Source organism: Miscanthus floridulus, chromosome 8 (genome assembly GCF_019320115.1).
Source record: "Miscanthus floridulus cultivar M001 chromosome 8, ASM1932011v1, whole genome shotgun sequence".
Lineage (NCBI taxonomy): Eukaryota > Viridiplantae > Streptophyta > Magnoliopsida > Poales > Poaceae > Miscanthus > Miscanthus floridulus.
In genome coordinates this window covers 96,235,668-96,252,231 of record NC_089587.1, presented here as the reverse complement: position 1 = coordinate 96,252,231, position 16,564 = coordinate 96,235,668, and the positions used below count along the sequence as shown (strand labels likewise).

Below are 16,564 nucleotides of genomic sequence, written 5' to 3'. Positions count from 1 at the left end.
ATCAAGCTCTACGCAATGAATCCATGGTTGAGTGCATTTAGATCTTTTTGAATTTTCATTGCTTTTTGTGCTATTCTGGACATCGCTAACGTGACTATAATGTGATCGTTTGCAGACGCAGAGGAGAACTAGACGGACGAGGACCAAGAGTACCATGAGGAGTATGGAGATGACTTCACTAAAGGTGCCACATCCCACCCAACCTCGTAGCACCTATTACGCATGGCTCATATAGAACTGCTATTTGCTTTACTTTATTGTTATATTCACACTATGATAGGACTTGCATTGTAGTATGCTTACTTGATGGTCTCTACCTTGACGCAACCTTACCCCTGCTTACCCTACTATTAGGCTAGACACACGCTTGCTGCTATATTTCATTGATTATACTTCTACTACGCTGGCACTATATTAATGCATGGTGGAAACTAGAATTATCTGGACTTTGGGGAGAGTGCTGCGTGTGTGACTTGGGTACGTGGAGGGTGAGGGTTGTGTCGACTAAGTTGGAGTATATGATGAGCCTGGGGCAAGTCTTGCTGTGTGGTGCTACCTGGGCACCCCTGGATTGGATACCTGTGGTGGGTAAATGGTATATGAGGTGGCCTTGGGTGTGAACCTATGATGGGAGGAGCCTAGGGTGGAGGTGCTGTGGTGGCACGGTAAATGGAAACCCTGATGAAGACATTCTGGCTTGGTCATCCCTAAGGACTTACTAGTACTCAGATTCACCGAGAAGCCTTACGTACCACTCGCCCTATATGGTGTGGGACGGCCAGACTACTTGGTAGGATATTGCCACTACTGCTAGGTTGATAGCGGACAGTGTAAGGAGGTATGGGGCACGGAGGATTTCCCCCACACCCTTCCGAGACTTCATAGAGACCTTGTGGACCCAGCTCATGACTCATAGTTTTAGCTACCCCAGACTAGACTTGGGGTGTACCAAGGCTGAATGTAGAGTGGAGTTATCCTAGGCTAGCAAGCGGCTGGAATCAGCCCAGTTGATGATGGTCAGCGAAGAAGGCAGATCTTGTGGTTATGTAAAACCTCTGTAGAGTGTATGGTTGATCGATCGATACATGTGCTGACTCATCGGCTATGGACCTTTCCTGGGTTTTGCTTAAACTAGATAATGAGATGAGTCCTCTTCTTCCCCCATGAGAGTGTTGGATGTAGCCAGGGGCTACGGGCCATGAGACAGTGCTGAGAGGGAGTTGGCCTATTGACTGAGCGATGGTATGGTGATGATATGGAGATGGTGGTATATCGGTCCTAGGATTGAAACCTAGCTCTAGACGGGAATGGGGAGGAATGTGTGTGGGAATGGTGTTAAAACTGGACCAACTATTATTATACACTTGATATGCTAATACATAGGAAACCTAGCCTTATAGGTTCCTTTTGATTATACCCAACTTGCATCCAATTTCCACAAAGCATTGCTCATAGGGTGGGAGTGGCCAGTACAAATCGTACTGATAAATTTTGGCACACAGGTTCTGCTGAGGAGTATGGTTCTGAAGAGTTTGATGGTTGATGGGTTCGTTCCTACGCTTGAGTTTGGCGATCTCGTCTTCAAGCTATTCTGAATGAATGCTACTTTTGATTCCACCAATGCGGTGATGTAATAATTTATGTATTCTGCACTATTTGTACTCTGATATTATCGTTGTATGGATGTGGTATTTGGCTAGAATTTGGGTAATACGATCTACAATGGTCATATTACACTTCGACTCTGTGGATTTCCCTTCGTGGAAATTAGGTCGCTTCATTTACAAGTTTACCTTAGAAACTAAATTAGAAAATGCATTAGAAAAAGAAAAGGCCGGCAATAACCATCTTAGGCCTGGCAACCCAGTGCGGCATGGCTGCACGCGTGTTGCGATGGCCCAGCAATGGCCCAAAGCAGGGGCGCCCATGTGCGCTCGCTTTTGCAAAAGAGGGCTCGGGTTTTTGTATAATCACGCGAAGCAACAGAACACTATTACTACAGACTCACGCTTTGCATTGAAGACCCTAGAATATGTTGCCTTTGTAATGGGGCAGTTCATGGCATGCCCGTGCACGGCGGCGCGGCACATCGGCGGCAATGACGGTTACACCGGGCCAACTAGGCTTGCTACAATAGAAGTAAGGGGCCAACCATCATCTACAGCTAAACGCGCAAGGATAGGTGGCGGTTAAGGACTCAAAGGCGCACTGTTGTGGGTTGCAGTGGCGAGCAGCTATCCGTGGTGGCGGCATGACTGTTCTGGCGAGTCTACACCCTCATGGCAAGGTAGAGATGGCAGAGAAGCATCCGTAGCTCACCATGGTGTACGCTGAAAGGATCAAGATGCTTAAGAGGGGGAGTGAATTGGGCAAATTCTAAAATTCTTTGCAATAATTAAACCCTACACTTAGCCCACTTCACCCCTTATGCCTAGAATGTGTTTCTAATGTTCTACTACACAAAAGTTTTACAACCTAAGTTCCAATCCTACTCTAGCATGAAAATTCTATGAATGTAAAGACAAGAATTGAATTGCTCAAAGTAAATGCTTAAAGTAAAGAGAGAAGGAGGAATGTGGTGATGTTTTGCCGAGATATCAGAGAGTCACCACTCCCTAGTAGTGCTCGTTGGAGCACCCATGCAAGGGTGTAGCTCCCCTTTGATCCACGCAAGGATCAAGTGCTCTCTATGGGTTGATTCTTCCATACTCCATCATGGTAAATCACCCACAACCGCTCACAACTTGAGTTGGGTCATCCATAAGCTCCATCGGATGATCACCAAACTCCCAATCACCACTAAGCCGTCTAGGTGATGGCGATCACCAAGAGTAACAAGCAAGAACTCTCACTTGACCACAACAAACCTAATGAGAAGGGTGGATGCACACTTGCTACTCTTTTTTCACTAATGAGGCCTCTCTCTTGGATTCTCAAATCTCAATCACCTCACTAGGACCTTGCTCTCCTTAGCACTCTCAAGGGTGTTTCTCAGTTGTTGAAATGGGCAAAAGTCATCCCTTGAGTGAATAGAGGAAGTATTTATAACCCTTCATTCAAAACGAACCGTTATGTGCCACTGCGGGGTGACCAGATGCTCCAGTCAGTTCTTCCCGCCATCGAGTAGTTAAGTTGTGATCGGACTCTGATCAGTGTTCAATCAGCACTAACCGGATGTGTTTGATCACAAAAACTGCTCTCTGGAACCTTACTGATGTTGACCGGACTCTAGAACCTAGCGTCCAGTCACTTTGCTGCTTAGCGTTCGGTCAGTAGCCAGAACTTGACCTACGTTCGGTCAGCGTCCGATCATGATTCTCCCTCTCTGGAACCTTAGTGGAGTTGACCAGACTCTAGCACCCAGCATCTGGTCACATCCAGATGACTTTACCTTGATCAAATGAACTGACCAGACTCTGCGTCAGCATTGGATCACACCAGAACTAGCGTTCGGTCAATATTTGGCCCTCCATTCACTTCCAACTCGCAAACATATATGAATGAAGTTTGCTCCAATTGATCTAAGGGCTACTTAGGACCTACCTAGTGCTAGATTTGATAAGTGTGCACCACACCTAACCCACTAGACTCACCTAGGTCAAGCTACCAGTCCATATCCCCTTAATAATACGGCCAAAGGAAAAACAAAGTTCTAAACTACTCTAAGTGTCTCTTCAACACCAAACGACACTTAGAACTAATCTATCCTTAACCTTGTCGTCCATCCTTTGAAAACCGAAACAATTTCCATCGTGGGGGCATGACAACCATGATTGCCCAATCAATTGCCATTACCATGACCTAACTTAATTGCATCTGCAAAACACACGTTAGTCATAGTAATCTCGTATTGTCATTAATCATCGAAACCCAACTAGGGGCCTAGATGCTTTCATACGACCTACTGATGGTTGAAGCTGGGAAGCGCTGTGGCGATCTGGCCACATGCGATCGAGTGGGGTGGTGGCGCTCTGCGATGGACACCGATGTGTCACCCCACCGATGATGAGTACCCTAGGCAAAATAGCGCGAGCACCAGATAGAGGAAGTCAAGGTGAGCTTAGGGTTATGAGCAATTGAACTGCTGTCACTCATACATGCCTTACCTTCCAACCCACCGAATCGGCGGCGCCCATGACCGACGACGAGCACAAGGCCAAATTACCGGTCGACAGGGCATGACCGAGCTTGAGGGGAAAGAGACGGCTAGCCAACTTCCTAAGCTACCCGCTAGAGCGAGGAATTGAACTACGAAGCCACTTACACTAGGAGGGAAAGGAGGAGCGGTGGTTTTGTGCTCAGCGTGGTTGTGAGGAGGTCACACGAGTGAGCTCAAGTGGATTAAGACAAGGCGACCCAGATTGATGGCAACGGTACGAGCATACGTGCTCGAACAATGAGACCAAGAGATTTGGCACGATACTTTTGAATTGGAGCAGCCCACTCAAGCAGGGATCACCAGCGTCGGCTAGAGGAATAGGGCAAGGTAGGGAAATGTCCATCGCCGCTGTGTCCGACCCTTGACTCGTCACGTCGGGAAGGTTTTAGCTTAAGGACCAGGCGGGGTAGGTAGAACGTGGGGTAGGGCGAGCACCACGTCCATTGTGCGATACAGCCACAACCACAGCGTGGCCCGACAGTCAGTCGTGCGAGCGTGGCACGCGTGCAGCAGCGGGACCGGCCAACGCCAGGTTGTAGGTGCTACGCGGCCTCACCTAGGCGCATGAGCTAGCTAGCGACAGCAGCCCGGCCATGTCCTAAGCCTGATGCCAGCAGCACCCACGCATGTGGTGACCATGAACCTAGGCCGAGAGGTAGCAACCGATGACGTGCATGTATTTTAAAGTGAAGGAAAAGCTGCTAACGATCACGATCGAGGCTCAACTAATTCCCTTAACCTAAAGTCGATACTAACACCCAGCTAACGAAGCAAACCTCACATCCAGAGAGCGACCAGAGAGGGAGATAGGGAGATGTCAACATGAGTTCATCACACTGAACGCCGGTTCACGAACCGAGCACCGAATCAGGGTCCACATCGTGTTCTAGTGAAGTTAGGGCAATTTTAGAGTGGGCAATGTGACATCCAACACAATATCGACCTATGCCATGCTCAAGCACTCACTTTGATGCAATCAACAATACCAAAACATGCAACTAGTGTTTAAACATTTTTGTTAGAAATTAAATGTCAAAATAGCATTGTCTTACTACTTTTCCATACTTAGGAAAGTTAAGGATTTCAATTGAGGCTAAGTAACCATTAACTCTTTTGTCCTAATTTTTAATAGATCTAAACTTTGTTAACTTCAACCAACAAATACTTCATGCAATAGTCCATACCTTATACTAACCTATAGGAGCAAAATATTTAAGTACTATTTAACTATTTTGCTCAATATAATTTGCCAAAAATAGTATTTTAACAATAGTTCAAGTGTTTGGCGACTTAACGAATAGAGCTTATCTTAACGTCAAATTTGATTTTTGAGATCCCAAAACACTAGTTAACAACATCTATTTTTCAAAAGTTAAAGTTGCCTTTCCATCTACTAAACTTGTACTTCAATTTTTATTTAAGTACTAAATACAAGTTATGTTTGATCCTTGTTCATAGAAAGTGTTTTTTGCCTCACGTGCATTATAATTTTTTTAAACCTGAAAACTTATTAAGCTAATCCTTCTCGGACCTAAATCTCGGTGCTAAGCAAACTCATAACACCAGGGGTGTTACAAGTTGCAATAAGTAACATGCATGTCTAATTTGACCAACGTTGGATTAAGCATGCGTGTTTGTATATATATTTATCCCGCATGGGGTGAAGTTTGGCATAGTACTTATGCTAGTCCATTTTGCATGGCGGGAGAAGTTTTTGTGATGACTCATATGTTTTTGTATCCCGCATAGCGAGAGAAGTTTGGGTAGCTCTTATGCTATCCTAGTATTGACCATAGCATAATAGAAATACACCATCATGGTCAATACTAACCAAAAGATAAGAAAAGATGCAAAAAGACCTCGTTGAGTTCTTGAAGTGGAATGGGGACAGTGTACTCCTATACGGATCAAGAAATAACTTTATTTGTATGACATAATCATGTGAATGAAGTAAGCCATAAGTGTCTCCTCGTTCACAGTTTTTCTGAATAGTTCTCGAAATTATGGCAGTAAAGTTCATGCCATATTTCGAGGGGGAGAATTGTGAGATGAATTAAGAGTAAGAATTAATATCAATTAAGAAACTACTCTTCATTAAGAGTGAGAGAAAGATATTGATGAATGTGTACTCTTCATTAAGAGTGAGATAAAGATGTTGATGAATGTGTACTCATCATTAAGAGTGAGATAAAGTTTTTGATGAATGTGATCGTCGGTCATAACAATGATACCCCTAAGCAGAGAAACAGATAAATTCCTAAATTTTTTAAAGTTCCGAGAGGAAGATAGTGTAGTCACCATCAAAAATATTAAGGAGGTGCTTAAAGCGCCATATAAGGTTTTAACAGATTAAACCCAAATAAGAAATTTAAAGATACACTATCTTTATAAAAGATGAGATGATCTGGGAGAGCACGGTATGTAGAGACCTATGACTTGAAGAGAAGTGGGACTATGTGCCCACTTCAGTGATTCAAAACAACGAATTTTCTCAATACCTATTGATGTTGTATGACTTATACAACACCTGTTGTTGGCTCTTCGAAGAAGATAAATAATATAAACAAGGATTTTGTGATACAGGAGCCTATAGAATCAATTGCCTCTTGGCAATGAAGAGCAACAACAGCCCCATATGAAAGTGCCAGTAACTGAGGCCCCATAAGGTCTTAAAGAGTTAGTAAACTAGTTTTTCTGATGACTATGAAGTCTATGTTAGTGAAGAAATTCGAATGGAGGGTGATCCCACCTTATTTGAAGAAGTCATGAGAAGTGTTTACTCGTTTGAATGGTAAGAAGCTATGGAAATTGAAATAAATTCGATGAATACCAACGATGTTTGGGACTTAGAAGAAATTCCTAATGGAGCAAAAACGGTAGGCTATGAAAGGGTCTACAAGATAAAATGTGACTCCAAAGGAAATATGGAAAGATATAAAACATGACTTGTAGCAAAAGACTTTATGCAAAGAGAATGAATATATTACGATGAGAGTTTACTCTCTAGTCTCATGCAATGATTCTTTTAGAATCATAATGATGTTATTGGCACATTACGATTTAGAGTTACATCAGATGGATGTAAAGACAACATTCCTCGATGAGGGTTTGTATGAAAACGTTTATATGGCACAACCCAAAGGTTTTATTGTGGAAGAAAAAGAACGTATGGGATACCGCCTGTAGAAATCCATTTATGGGTTAAAATAAGTCTCTAGACAGTAGTATTTAAAGTTGATGAAACGATAAGAAAGTTTGGGTTTAAAGAAAATAAGAAGGATAATAGCGTTTATGCAAAGTTCAAGAATAAAAAATTCTTTTTCCACATCTTTGTGTGTAGATGGCATACTACTCACTAGTAGTAATGTTAATCTGCCATTGGAGAAAAAGAAGTCTTTGTCCTCAAGTTTTAATGTGAATGATCTTGGTGAAGCCTCATTGGTTCTAGAAATTGAAATTCATCGAGATAGATGAAAAGGGGTATTAGAACTATCGCAAAGGCATACTTAGAAAAGATTCTAAAGAAATAAAGTATGCATACGAGTAAACCTACTTCTGCTCCTATAGTCAAGGACAATAGATTTGAGAACTTTCAGTGTTCTAGAAACCGGTATGAGATCGATCAAATGAACATGGTTCCATATACTTCAGTTATTAGAAGCTTAATGAATGTACAAGTAAGAACTTATCCTGACGTAGCTTACGTATCCAGAATATTTTGGCAGAAATCTAGTCTAGATATAGATAACTAGAATAGAGTTAAGAATGTCTTGCAATTTTTGTAAAGTATTATAAGCCTTATGCTGAGTAAGAAAGAACAAGTACTCTCAAATAGTTGTGGATACAAACATTAAGTTTTGACGAGATGTGTAGTGAAATTCACAGTAGTTGCTAATACTCAGAATTTGAGTATTATTGTGGAAAAGCTCCAATAAAACAGTTATGGTGTCATCAATGATGCATAACATAGTATAGCTTGTCATGAGGCCTCAGGAACAAGCAAAAGTGGTTAAGAGAATATGTATCCGAATTTAACAGTGGTAGTTAACAACAATAACCATTTAAAGTAGTTAACTCTTAAGACAACAGGTCAAGTGTGCTGCCAAACACATTGATATTAAGTTATATGTTGTAAAGGAGAAAATCTAAAATCATTTTGAAAGCATTGAGCATATAGGTACCAAGCAAGTACTTGTGGATCCGTTTACCAAAGGCTAACCACCTAGTGCGTTTAGAGAACACACAGTTGACATGGGTTTATGGGAAAGCCTATGATTTCTGGATACTAAGGGCCTAGTTGAGAATCTATTTCAAAATAGAGAGGTGTATTATAGCTATTTAATCTAATGGCAACTTACCGTAACGATGAGGCACGCTCTATGCACTGATCTGTGATGGAATGAGAAAAAAATAAAGTAAATTAAGTTTAAGTCATAAGGTGAAAGGAAAAAGTCTACCTGACCCCCCCAACTATCATACTTGGTCTACTTCACCCCCTCAACTATGAAACCGTCTGTTTTACCCCCTGAACTATCTAAAACCGTCTGTTTTACCCCCTGGGGCGGTTTTCAGCGGCGGTTTTGCTACAGTGACGGTGGGTTGCTACAGTGACCGTGGATTTGAATTTCCTTTTTTTTATTTATTTTCGGTGAATTTTTGAAAAATCATAGTAAATCATAGAAAAATTATAAAATGAAAAATCTAATTTTATTGGACTCCACATGAGTAGATCTACATAGTGAATATATAATACGGTATACTTTAGTACAAAATTTTTTACTGTAGCATTAGATTAATTGGAAAATCCAATTTTGTCTGTAATTAATTAGAATTTATCTATAACTAAGTTATACATAGTCCAATGAGTACGAAATTTTTACTATAGTTCAAGCATACAATAATTAGCGTACCATAAAAATTTCACCACAATTGGACCATAGAAGCTGCAGCTATGAATTATTTCAATTAATTACAGACAAAATTAGATTTTCCAATTAATCTAAGGCTACAGTAAAAAATTTCTACTAAAGTATACCGTATTATATATTCACTATGTAGATCTACTCATGTGGAGTCCAATAAAATTAGATTTTTCATTTTATGATTTTTCTATGATTTACTATGATTTTTCAAAAATTCACCGAAAATAAATAAAAAAAAGGAAATTCAAATCCACGGTCACTGTAGCAAACCCGCCGTCACTGTAGCAACCCGCTGTTACTGTAGCAAAACCGCCGCTGAAAACCGCCCCAGGGGGTAAAACAGACGGTTTTAGATAGTTCAGGGGGTAAAACAGACGGTTTCATAGTTGAGGGGGTGAAGTAGACCAAGTATGATAGTTGGGGGGGTCAGGTAGACTTTTTCCGAAAGAGAAATAGCAAGGATTAATTAATCCAAAAAAAATCCCATTTTGTCCTACCCGGGGCGTGCCTTCCCTGGCTCCCAAAGGAAGCCTTATTACCGTTTTGCATGGATTGGGTGGGCGCTCGGGCTGCCATACGATTGTTACATTGCATCTTGCTCATGCATATTGCACCACCCCCGTTTTCGTCACGGCAGCGGCGGCGGGGGAACCTGATTGGCCAAATGTAGACAGTTGCTTCTTACCTTGTGTGGGGGCTGCTCTGTTTTCCACTTTTCCTCATTTTGGGATTTGGGTCGGGTGACTATCCGGCTTGTGATGGCATAAGGGCACTCTTAAGGTAGAAACCATCGTAGTTTCTATGGACATTAATTGTACTGTCACCTAAGCGTTTTGCTGATGTGGCAAGGTAGTTATTGAAGAGAGAGAGCAAAAAACATAGAAACCTGGTCTAAGTTAGAAACCATGTCTACACCAGAACTAAGACATTAACGAATGTGATTGGTAGAGAATGAAGAGAGAATATATGTGATTAGATAAAAAATTATTCTGTAGAAACTATCTATTGAGACTATGGTTTTTATATGTAGTGTCTATGAAAATTAATAGGTATAGAAACTACATGTAGTTTTTAGCATTGGGACTGCCCTAAAGCCTATCGTGGTATCACTTCGACTAATTTATTGAAAAAACTATAGCACTACTTCAGTAATATTTTTCAGTGAGCGAACAATATTTCTCTCGTAACAAATCAATATAAGCTGAATTTTAGCGAAATGAACAGGGCCTGCTGAAATTCGGCTTATGCTAATTTGTTGTGAGGGCGTTATGCTGATTTGTTGGGAGGGAAAAACACTATTCATTTGCTAAATAGTACTATTAAAGTAGTGTTGCAGAATAAGACGTTATTTTGAAACGGATGGAACAACTCCTTTTACTCCTTGATTGCACGGTAAGCTCATGTCATTTCTATTTTCATTTCTTATTACTAATCAATCTTTCCCATGCTCCCGTTTTTCTATATTGGCCTCGCTTTCAGGATTATACCCATCGGTCATCGCTTGGTGAGAGAGGCCTGGGTGGCAACGACACCGGCCAGGCCAGACCGACGTGGCGGCATGGCGGGGTCCAAGTTATCCGCTGGACCATGCTTCCTGTTTTTTTTTTTCGAAAAAAGGAAAAAAAAAAGCGGCTTTCCGGGCCAATCCCTTAATACTAAGGTGGTGATTGTTGCGCCTCCTAAATTTTATTCGTTGTCCCATTGAATATTTGAATATATATATAAAGTATTAAATATAGACTAATTATAAAACTAATTACATAGTTTACGACTAATTTACGAGACGAATCTTTTAAACCTAATTAGTTCATGATTAGATAACATGGTGCTACAGTAAACATGTGCTAATGACAGATTAATTAGGCTTAAAAATTTGTCTTGTGAAGTACCGTCGGATTATATAATTTATTTTTTTATTAATATTCTCTCAACACATCTACTAAATTTTAATGCCGTATCCAAACACCAGCTAATACGATATGCAGGCCCGCACCAAACCTCGATGGGCCAATCGTAAACTCCGGGCGCCAGGTGGCCAGGCCCGAACACCGCACGCGCATCTCTCTCTAGTCTCTCCTCATGGAATCAGATGCTGGCTGCGCACTGCAGCGATCGATGGGGCTGTTGGATTGGGCCCGCCAACTTCCATGGCCCAGTTTCAGGAAACACGAGGACTCCTCGATTGCAAATCTACCAACAATACTACACAACACAAGTCTCTTAACTCACTACCATTGTCAGGTTTCAGGAAATAATACTGACAGACCACTGCGACAACAGTCACACAAGCCACAAACGCACCGCCATGGTTGATGCACTACTATGCATCACATAGCATGAGTTTCATCCAAGCGGCTTCATCTGAAACTTTATAAATATCCCTTTATCCAAACAGCCGGGCATCCGTCTAAAAGAAGTGAATCACAAGACATGCTGTAGAACAAGAGGCGTGACCTAAACTTGTGCTGAATCAGTTCTCCTTTGGCGCGCCCTTCTTTGCAGTCTCGGCAGCGGCCTTCTCTGCTTCAATCTCAGCGACATACTCATCGATCTCAGCCTCTTCGAGCTCACGAAGGCCATCCTTGTGTGTCATCACTGCAATCTCTATGTTCTTGCCGCCACTCTCAACAACCTAGAGATTTTATGGATGGTCAATCAGTGCCACCAAATACAGTTGAAGGTTTACTCTAACAATCGAGCAGAAAATAGGACAACTAGAAGGGCAAATTCTTCATGACCCAAAGACGAAAACTTTGGGTCAATTGAACAATTTCCAATATAGAAAGCAGAAACCAAGAACAAAAATTAGCTTACATAAAAATTCCTTTGACAACTTTCTTATGAATTATAAGGTGGGTGAAAACCATATTAGATGCGACGAGTCCGTCAAATTTCACTAACCAGACAATAGGTGTAGAACAAATACAATATGCCAAAGCTATGAGCATGTATTCTGCAGTCTTCAGAACAATATAAGGAAATAAGGGGATGTTTGGATAAGGATATTATCATTGAAAAATTTAGTAATTAGTTCAGATTAACTAGATCTGAAACTTCCTAGTGAAATAACTCCAATCCAGACAGGTCCTATGGTGAAGCAAGTTCAGTAAATCTAATTTTATCCAACTTTATTTAGTTTCACCTATGTTGTTATATCCCACCTGATTATAAAGATTCCATGGAACTCGATCCAACTGTCGGTTAATCTGGGATCTATAGTTGATCATACCACTATTCATAAACAATCAATCATGACACATGAAACACTTGGCTGGCAGAGCACACACAAAGTCTGGATTTCAACACTCCACTGGTACATTGTGTTCTAGTCCAGAACCGGCACATCATTTGGTTCAGTTAAGTGACAGGTGACAAATTATCACTTTTATAAGTAGTTGATCTTTCTCATCCTTTGCTAATTACTCTTAATTGACACTCTTCCAAGTACTATGTTTCTCTGAATAATGAATAATCACATTTGTAGGATATTAAGGGCCTGTTTGGATCCACCAGTGCTAATTAAGTGCTGAGTATATACCTCAAGGAGTGCTCTGATGGCGAGCTTGATGGTCTCCTTGCCGGACGTCTCCTTGTAATTCTTCTCGAGAAACTCGCGCATGGAGTTGGAGTTGCGGCCGGTGGCGTTGGCCTTCCAAGCGGAGAAGGTCCCCGAGGGGTCGGTCTGGTACAGCGCGGGCTTCTGGGTGTAGGGGTCGAAGCCGACGATGAGCGTGGAGAGGCCGAAGGGGCGCACACCTCCGCTCTGCGTGTACTTCTGCTGCAGGCCGGCGATGTAGCGCGTGATGTACTCGACGGTGACGGGGTCCTCGACGGTGAGGCGGTGGCTCTGGCACTCGACGCGGGCGCGGTTGATGAGCACGCGCGCGTCGGCCTTGAGCCCCGCGCACGCCAGCGCGACGTGGGTGTCCAGGCTTGCGATCTTGCGCACGGACCTGCGGAGATTTGCGGGAAGGGGGGTTCGGGTGAGGCGGCGGCGGCGGGGGATCAAGAGATCTGGTGGGAGGGAGAGAGGGGGGAGGTACCGACCTGGAGTCCTGGAGCTTGGGGGTGGACTTCTTCTCGACGCCGAGGACGACGGTGTCGACGCCGCGGACGCCGACGGCGGCGTTGCCCTTGCGGACGGCCTCGAGGGCGTACTCGACCTGGAAGAGGTGGCCGTCGGGGGAGAACACGGTGATCGCGCGGTCGTAGCGGGCCATCCTGGCCTCCTGATTTAGTCGCCGCCGGCGAGAGCGAGCGTCCGGCGAAGGGCTTTTCTGTCTGTGCTGGGAGTCGAATTGGGTGCGTCTATGACTTATGAAGCCAAGTCAGTTCAGGGAGGCTTGCGCTGCCTTGTTGCGGCCGGGTCGGTGGCTGCGGGTTCCTTCAATTTTCTTGGGGGAGAAGATGAACGCAAACGAGGTTCGTGTCGTCCCCGTAAAACTTTGGGAAAATATCGAGCTGGACTTGGCCTTTGTTTTTCTTTAAATAATACATATTATTAAACTCTATAGACTGCGTCGGGTTCTCCACAGGAAGAAGCGCCGTCCACGTCACTTGAATGGTTCCCAGCCGTCCGATCTTCAAATGAACGGTCCAGATCGGTTGAATTGGATTCTCCGGAAGCAGCTTCTCTTTACCTTTTCCGGCCTCTCCTCAGCTTCTCAGCGGCTTCTCTAGCTTCTCGTCGTAATCCAGGCAAACAAATATATACGCTGGCTTCTGCTTCACATTCCAGATTCTTCTCCTCTTCCTTTCCTCTCTCTCTCCTCTGTGATCTCCCTCTCTCCCCGACGCGGGCACGGGCACGGCGACGGCGGCTGGCACCAGCAGGCGACCCAGCGCCGACGGCTCATTGCGCGAGGTGCTAGCGAGGCGCGTCGGCGCGGCCGGGCCACCGCAGCACGGGCCCTAGCTGCCGCCGTCACCGGCGACGAAAACGCGTGGACAGGCACCGCTGGTGGCCGCCGGCGTGCCTGCGCCCCCGGCGTTGCCTCCTCCCGTCGGTCCGCGTCTGCTACTATTCCTCGCGAAACCCTAGCTACATCTTCTTCCCTCTGCCCTGACCTTTACTAAGGCAGGCGCTCCCTCAGCCTCGCAGGTACCCGAACCTCCTCTAATTTCACTTTCGATTTCTCTGATTTCTCCTCCAATTTAATTGGTTCATACTCTAGGGTTCCTATGTTCATGGCAGTTTGGTGTGCGCTTCTTTTGCATGAAGCATGATAGGATGCAAACAGGTAACAAAGGTCAGGGTACATACAATCAGTCATTGATATGGAGGTATCTGCCGTTTATTTCCACTTTCAGTTCTCAATCATGGAAATGCAAGTTCCTTTCAGTTATCATTCTATCCCATACATTTTCCCACCTTCACAGTAATAAGATTTTATCAATGAATGTTCTCGAAGAAATGTCTCTTGTGTATAGAATATCAAAGAGCAATGTAATACATGAAGTATTTGAATTTATCATCCGAAATTACTCAAATAGAAATTGAGTTGGAATTTTTAGACAACTTTATAAACCAGGATATTGTTAGCTTGCATATGTTACACCACTTGAAGGCTTGTGACTATATATCATAACTATTGAATAAAGCATGAAGCTATCGCTTGTCATGTATAGAAGTAAAGACATGCGAGAATAGATATTATTTAGAATATTTAAGGGTTTTCTTGAAGAAAAACTTGAATCATGAGCTTACATATTTGTTTTGTCTTTGAATTTACTATCCTGAAGTATTAGTAGTAGCGGTGATGCATTAAGTTTTAATTCCCGTTGAATTAAGTGGTTCTTGTATACTCATAGAAGAGTTAATGTTAATCTATTGGTTTGAAGACTAATGTGAAGTATTTAATATTCTTAGTTGTAATTTTTACTTGCAATAATATATGTCAATCTTGGATGGAATGAATTATGTTTTACATATATAAACAATTGTCTATTGCCTATCTAAATAAATTTTATATTAATTTATCCACAATGAAGCCTTGGTTAACCATGAATGTTATCGTTGTTTGTGCACTACTACCATGTAGGTAGAAGGAAAATTGAATTTCCTAGAAGCACATAAATAATTTGACTATACTGGCATATAAAGTGATCTTAGAAGGATCAATTTAGTCAAGAAATAGTATAATCCATAAACCAAGTATTTAATACTTCAGACCAGAAACTGAAAAAGTTTATGTCCTATCCTGAATCTGTTGTTGTACACTGAATAGTATACTGGATATGTGAATTTCATGCTAGAACCATTGAATACTAGAAGTATGATTGAATTCTATAGAACATTTGAAATGATTATTCATAGATGTACGAAGCTTTTTACTACTTGAAGTAATTATGGCATGAAAAGGGGGAGGAAATTCAGGTAAAGACATAAAAAAATGTGGGTAATATATATTTAATAGGCATAGCCTTCCTAAATCTATCTTTATTAAGTGCATGTATTATGACTTGAAGTCCTAGCCGCGTCTCTTCCAGCCGAGTTAACTTTTTCTATATTGCACTAATTGTAAATAAGCTTGTAGCTTTGTATTTTATTGTTATCTATTACGTTGGATTGAATATCAATATTACACATGAATGTGTATCACTATGTTGTGCACTCTCGTCGAGGTACAACAATCTCCACTCCATTCATAGCCTGTAGCTACTATTTTTTCCCTTATAATTAAATTGGCTAACTAGCACGCTAGTTCTTGTTAAACTAAGGAATATTTTGCTTTCAATACGTTGCATGCATTAGCAATATATTGGTCTACGACCAAGTAGTCTAAAATTAGGGAGAGTTGATTAATCTGAAATTAATTAAATGGAGAAGTGACCCACTTGAATTGGCTGGATTACAGTAAAAAATGAGTTGATAGATAAAACACTTAATGATGATTTTGGGATTTATGAAGAAAAGGTATTTGGGAAATTTTGCGTTAATGGCAATTAGAAAATTCTAGAAGAAATTCTATGTGAGTTTGAATGTTGCGTATTCTATATTTTTGAAGTATATGGTCCATTTTTTATGTGTGAGTAATCGGATCGATTTTTTTGCTAAATAATAAAGAAGTTAGACAGTAAAATAGTTTTCTAAACTATGATATGTGCAAATCAGGGGAAGAACATCCCTAAGTTTGTAGGAATGTTGAACATTCTTAAGTGCACTTTATGTATTCTAGATTTCTAGCTCACTGTATTTAATGAATAATAACCCCCGTGTTTAAATATGTGCATGAATATTTCTCATAAAACTCCATCATAGCATACATGAATGGGCCTCCACTTGTAGTTGGAGATACATGAATTTGAATTATGTTAAGTCCATGATAGGGGATATCTTTTGAAGTATGCTAAAAGATCTAATATGGTATTAGCGAGAGAGAAGGCCTATTTTGAATTATAAATATTTTCACAGAAGAAAAATGATCTTAAGAGAAAAAAATTACTTGAAGCTTGAAGTAGGAACAATATCATACACTAAATC

General features: G+C 41.9%; 1 protein-coding gene across 1 annotated transcript; it reads right to left on the bottom strand.

Moving 5' to 3' along the window:
• Nucleotides 1–11,237: 11,237 nt before the first annotated feature.
• Nucleotides 11,238–13,509, bottom strand: LOC136473007 (proteasome subunit alpha type-7-A-like). Its single transcript, XM_066470706.1, has 3 exons — nt 13,129–13,509; nt 12,620–13,034; nt 11,238–11,713 (listed from the first exon to the last, which is right to left on the bottom strand). Exons 1-3 carry the CDS (start codon nt 13,299–13,301, stop codon nt 11,552–11,554), a joined length of 750 nt encoding a protein of 249 aa, XP_066326803.1. The 5' UTR covers nt 13,302–13,509; the 3' UTR covers nt 11,238–11,551.
• Nucleotides 13,510–16,564: the final 3,055 nt, after the last annotated feature.

What these genes read in the sequence shown, in the direction of transcription:
- LOC136473007 (XM_066470706.1), bottom strand. Translation starts at nt 13,301, where the DNA reads ATGGCCCGCTACGACCGCGCGATCACCGTGTTCTCCCCCGACGGCCAC. An exon ending in CCCAAGCTCCAGGACTCCAG is followed by an intron (nt 13,035 to 13,128) that starts GTCGGTACCTCC and finishes AAATCTCCGCAG; the next exon opens with GTCCGTGCGCAAGATCGCAA. An exon ending in CCATCAGAGCACTCCTTGAG is followed by an intron (nt 11,714 to 12,619) that starts GTATATACTCAG and finishes TAAAATCTCTAG; the next exon opens with GTTGTTGAGAGTGGCGGCAA.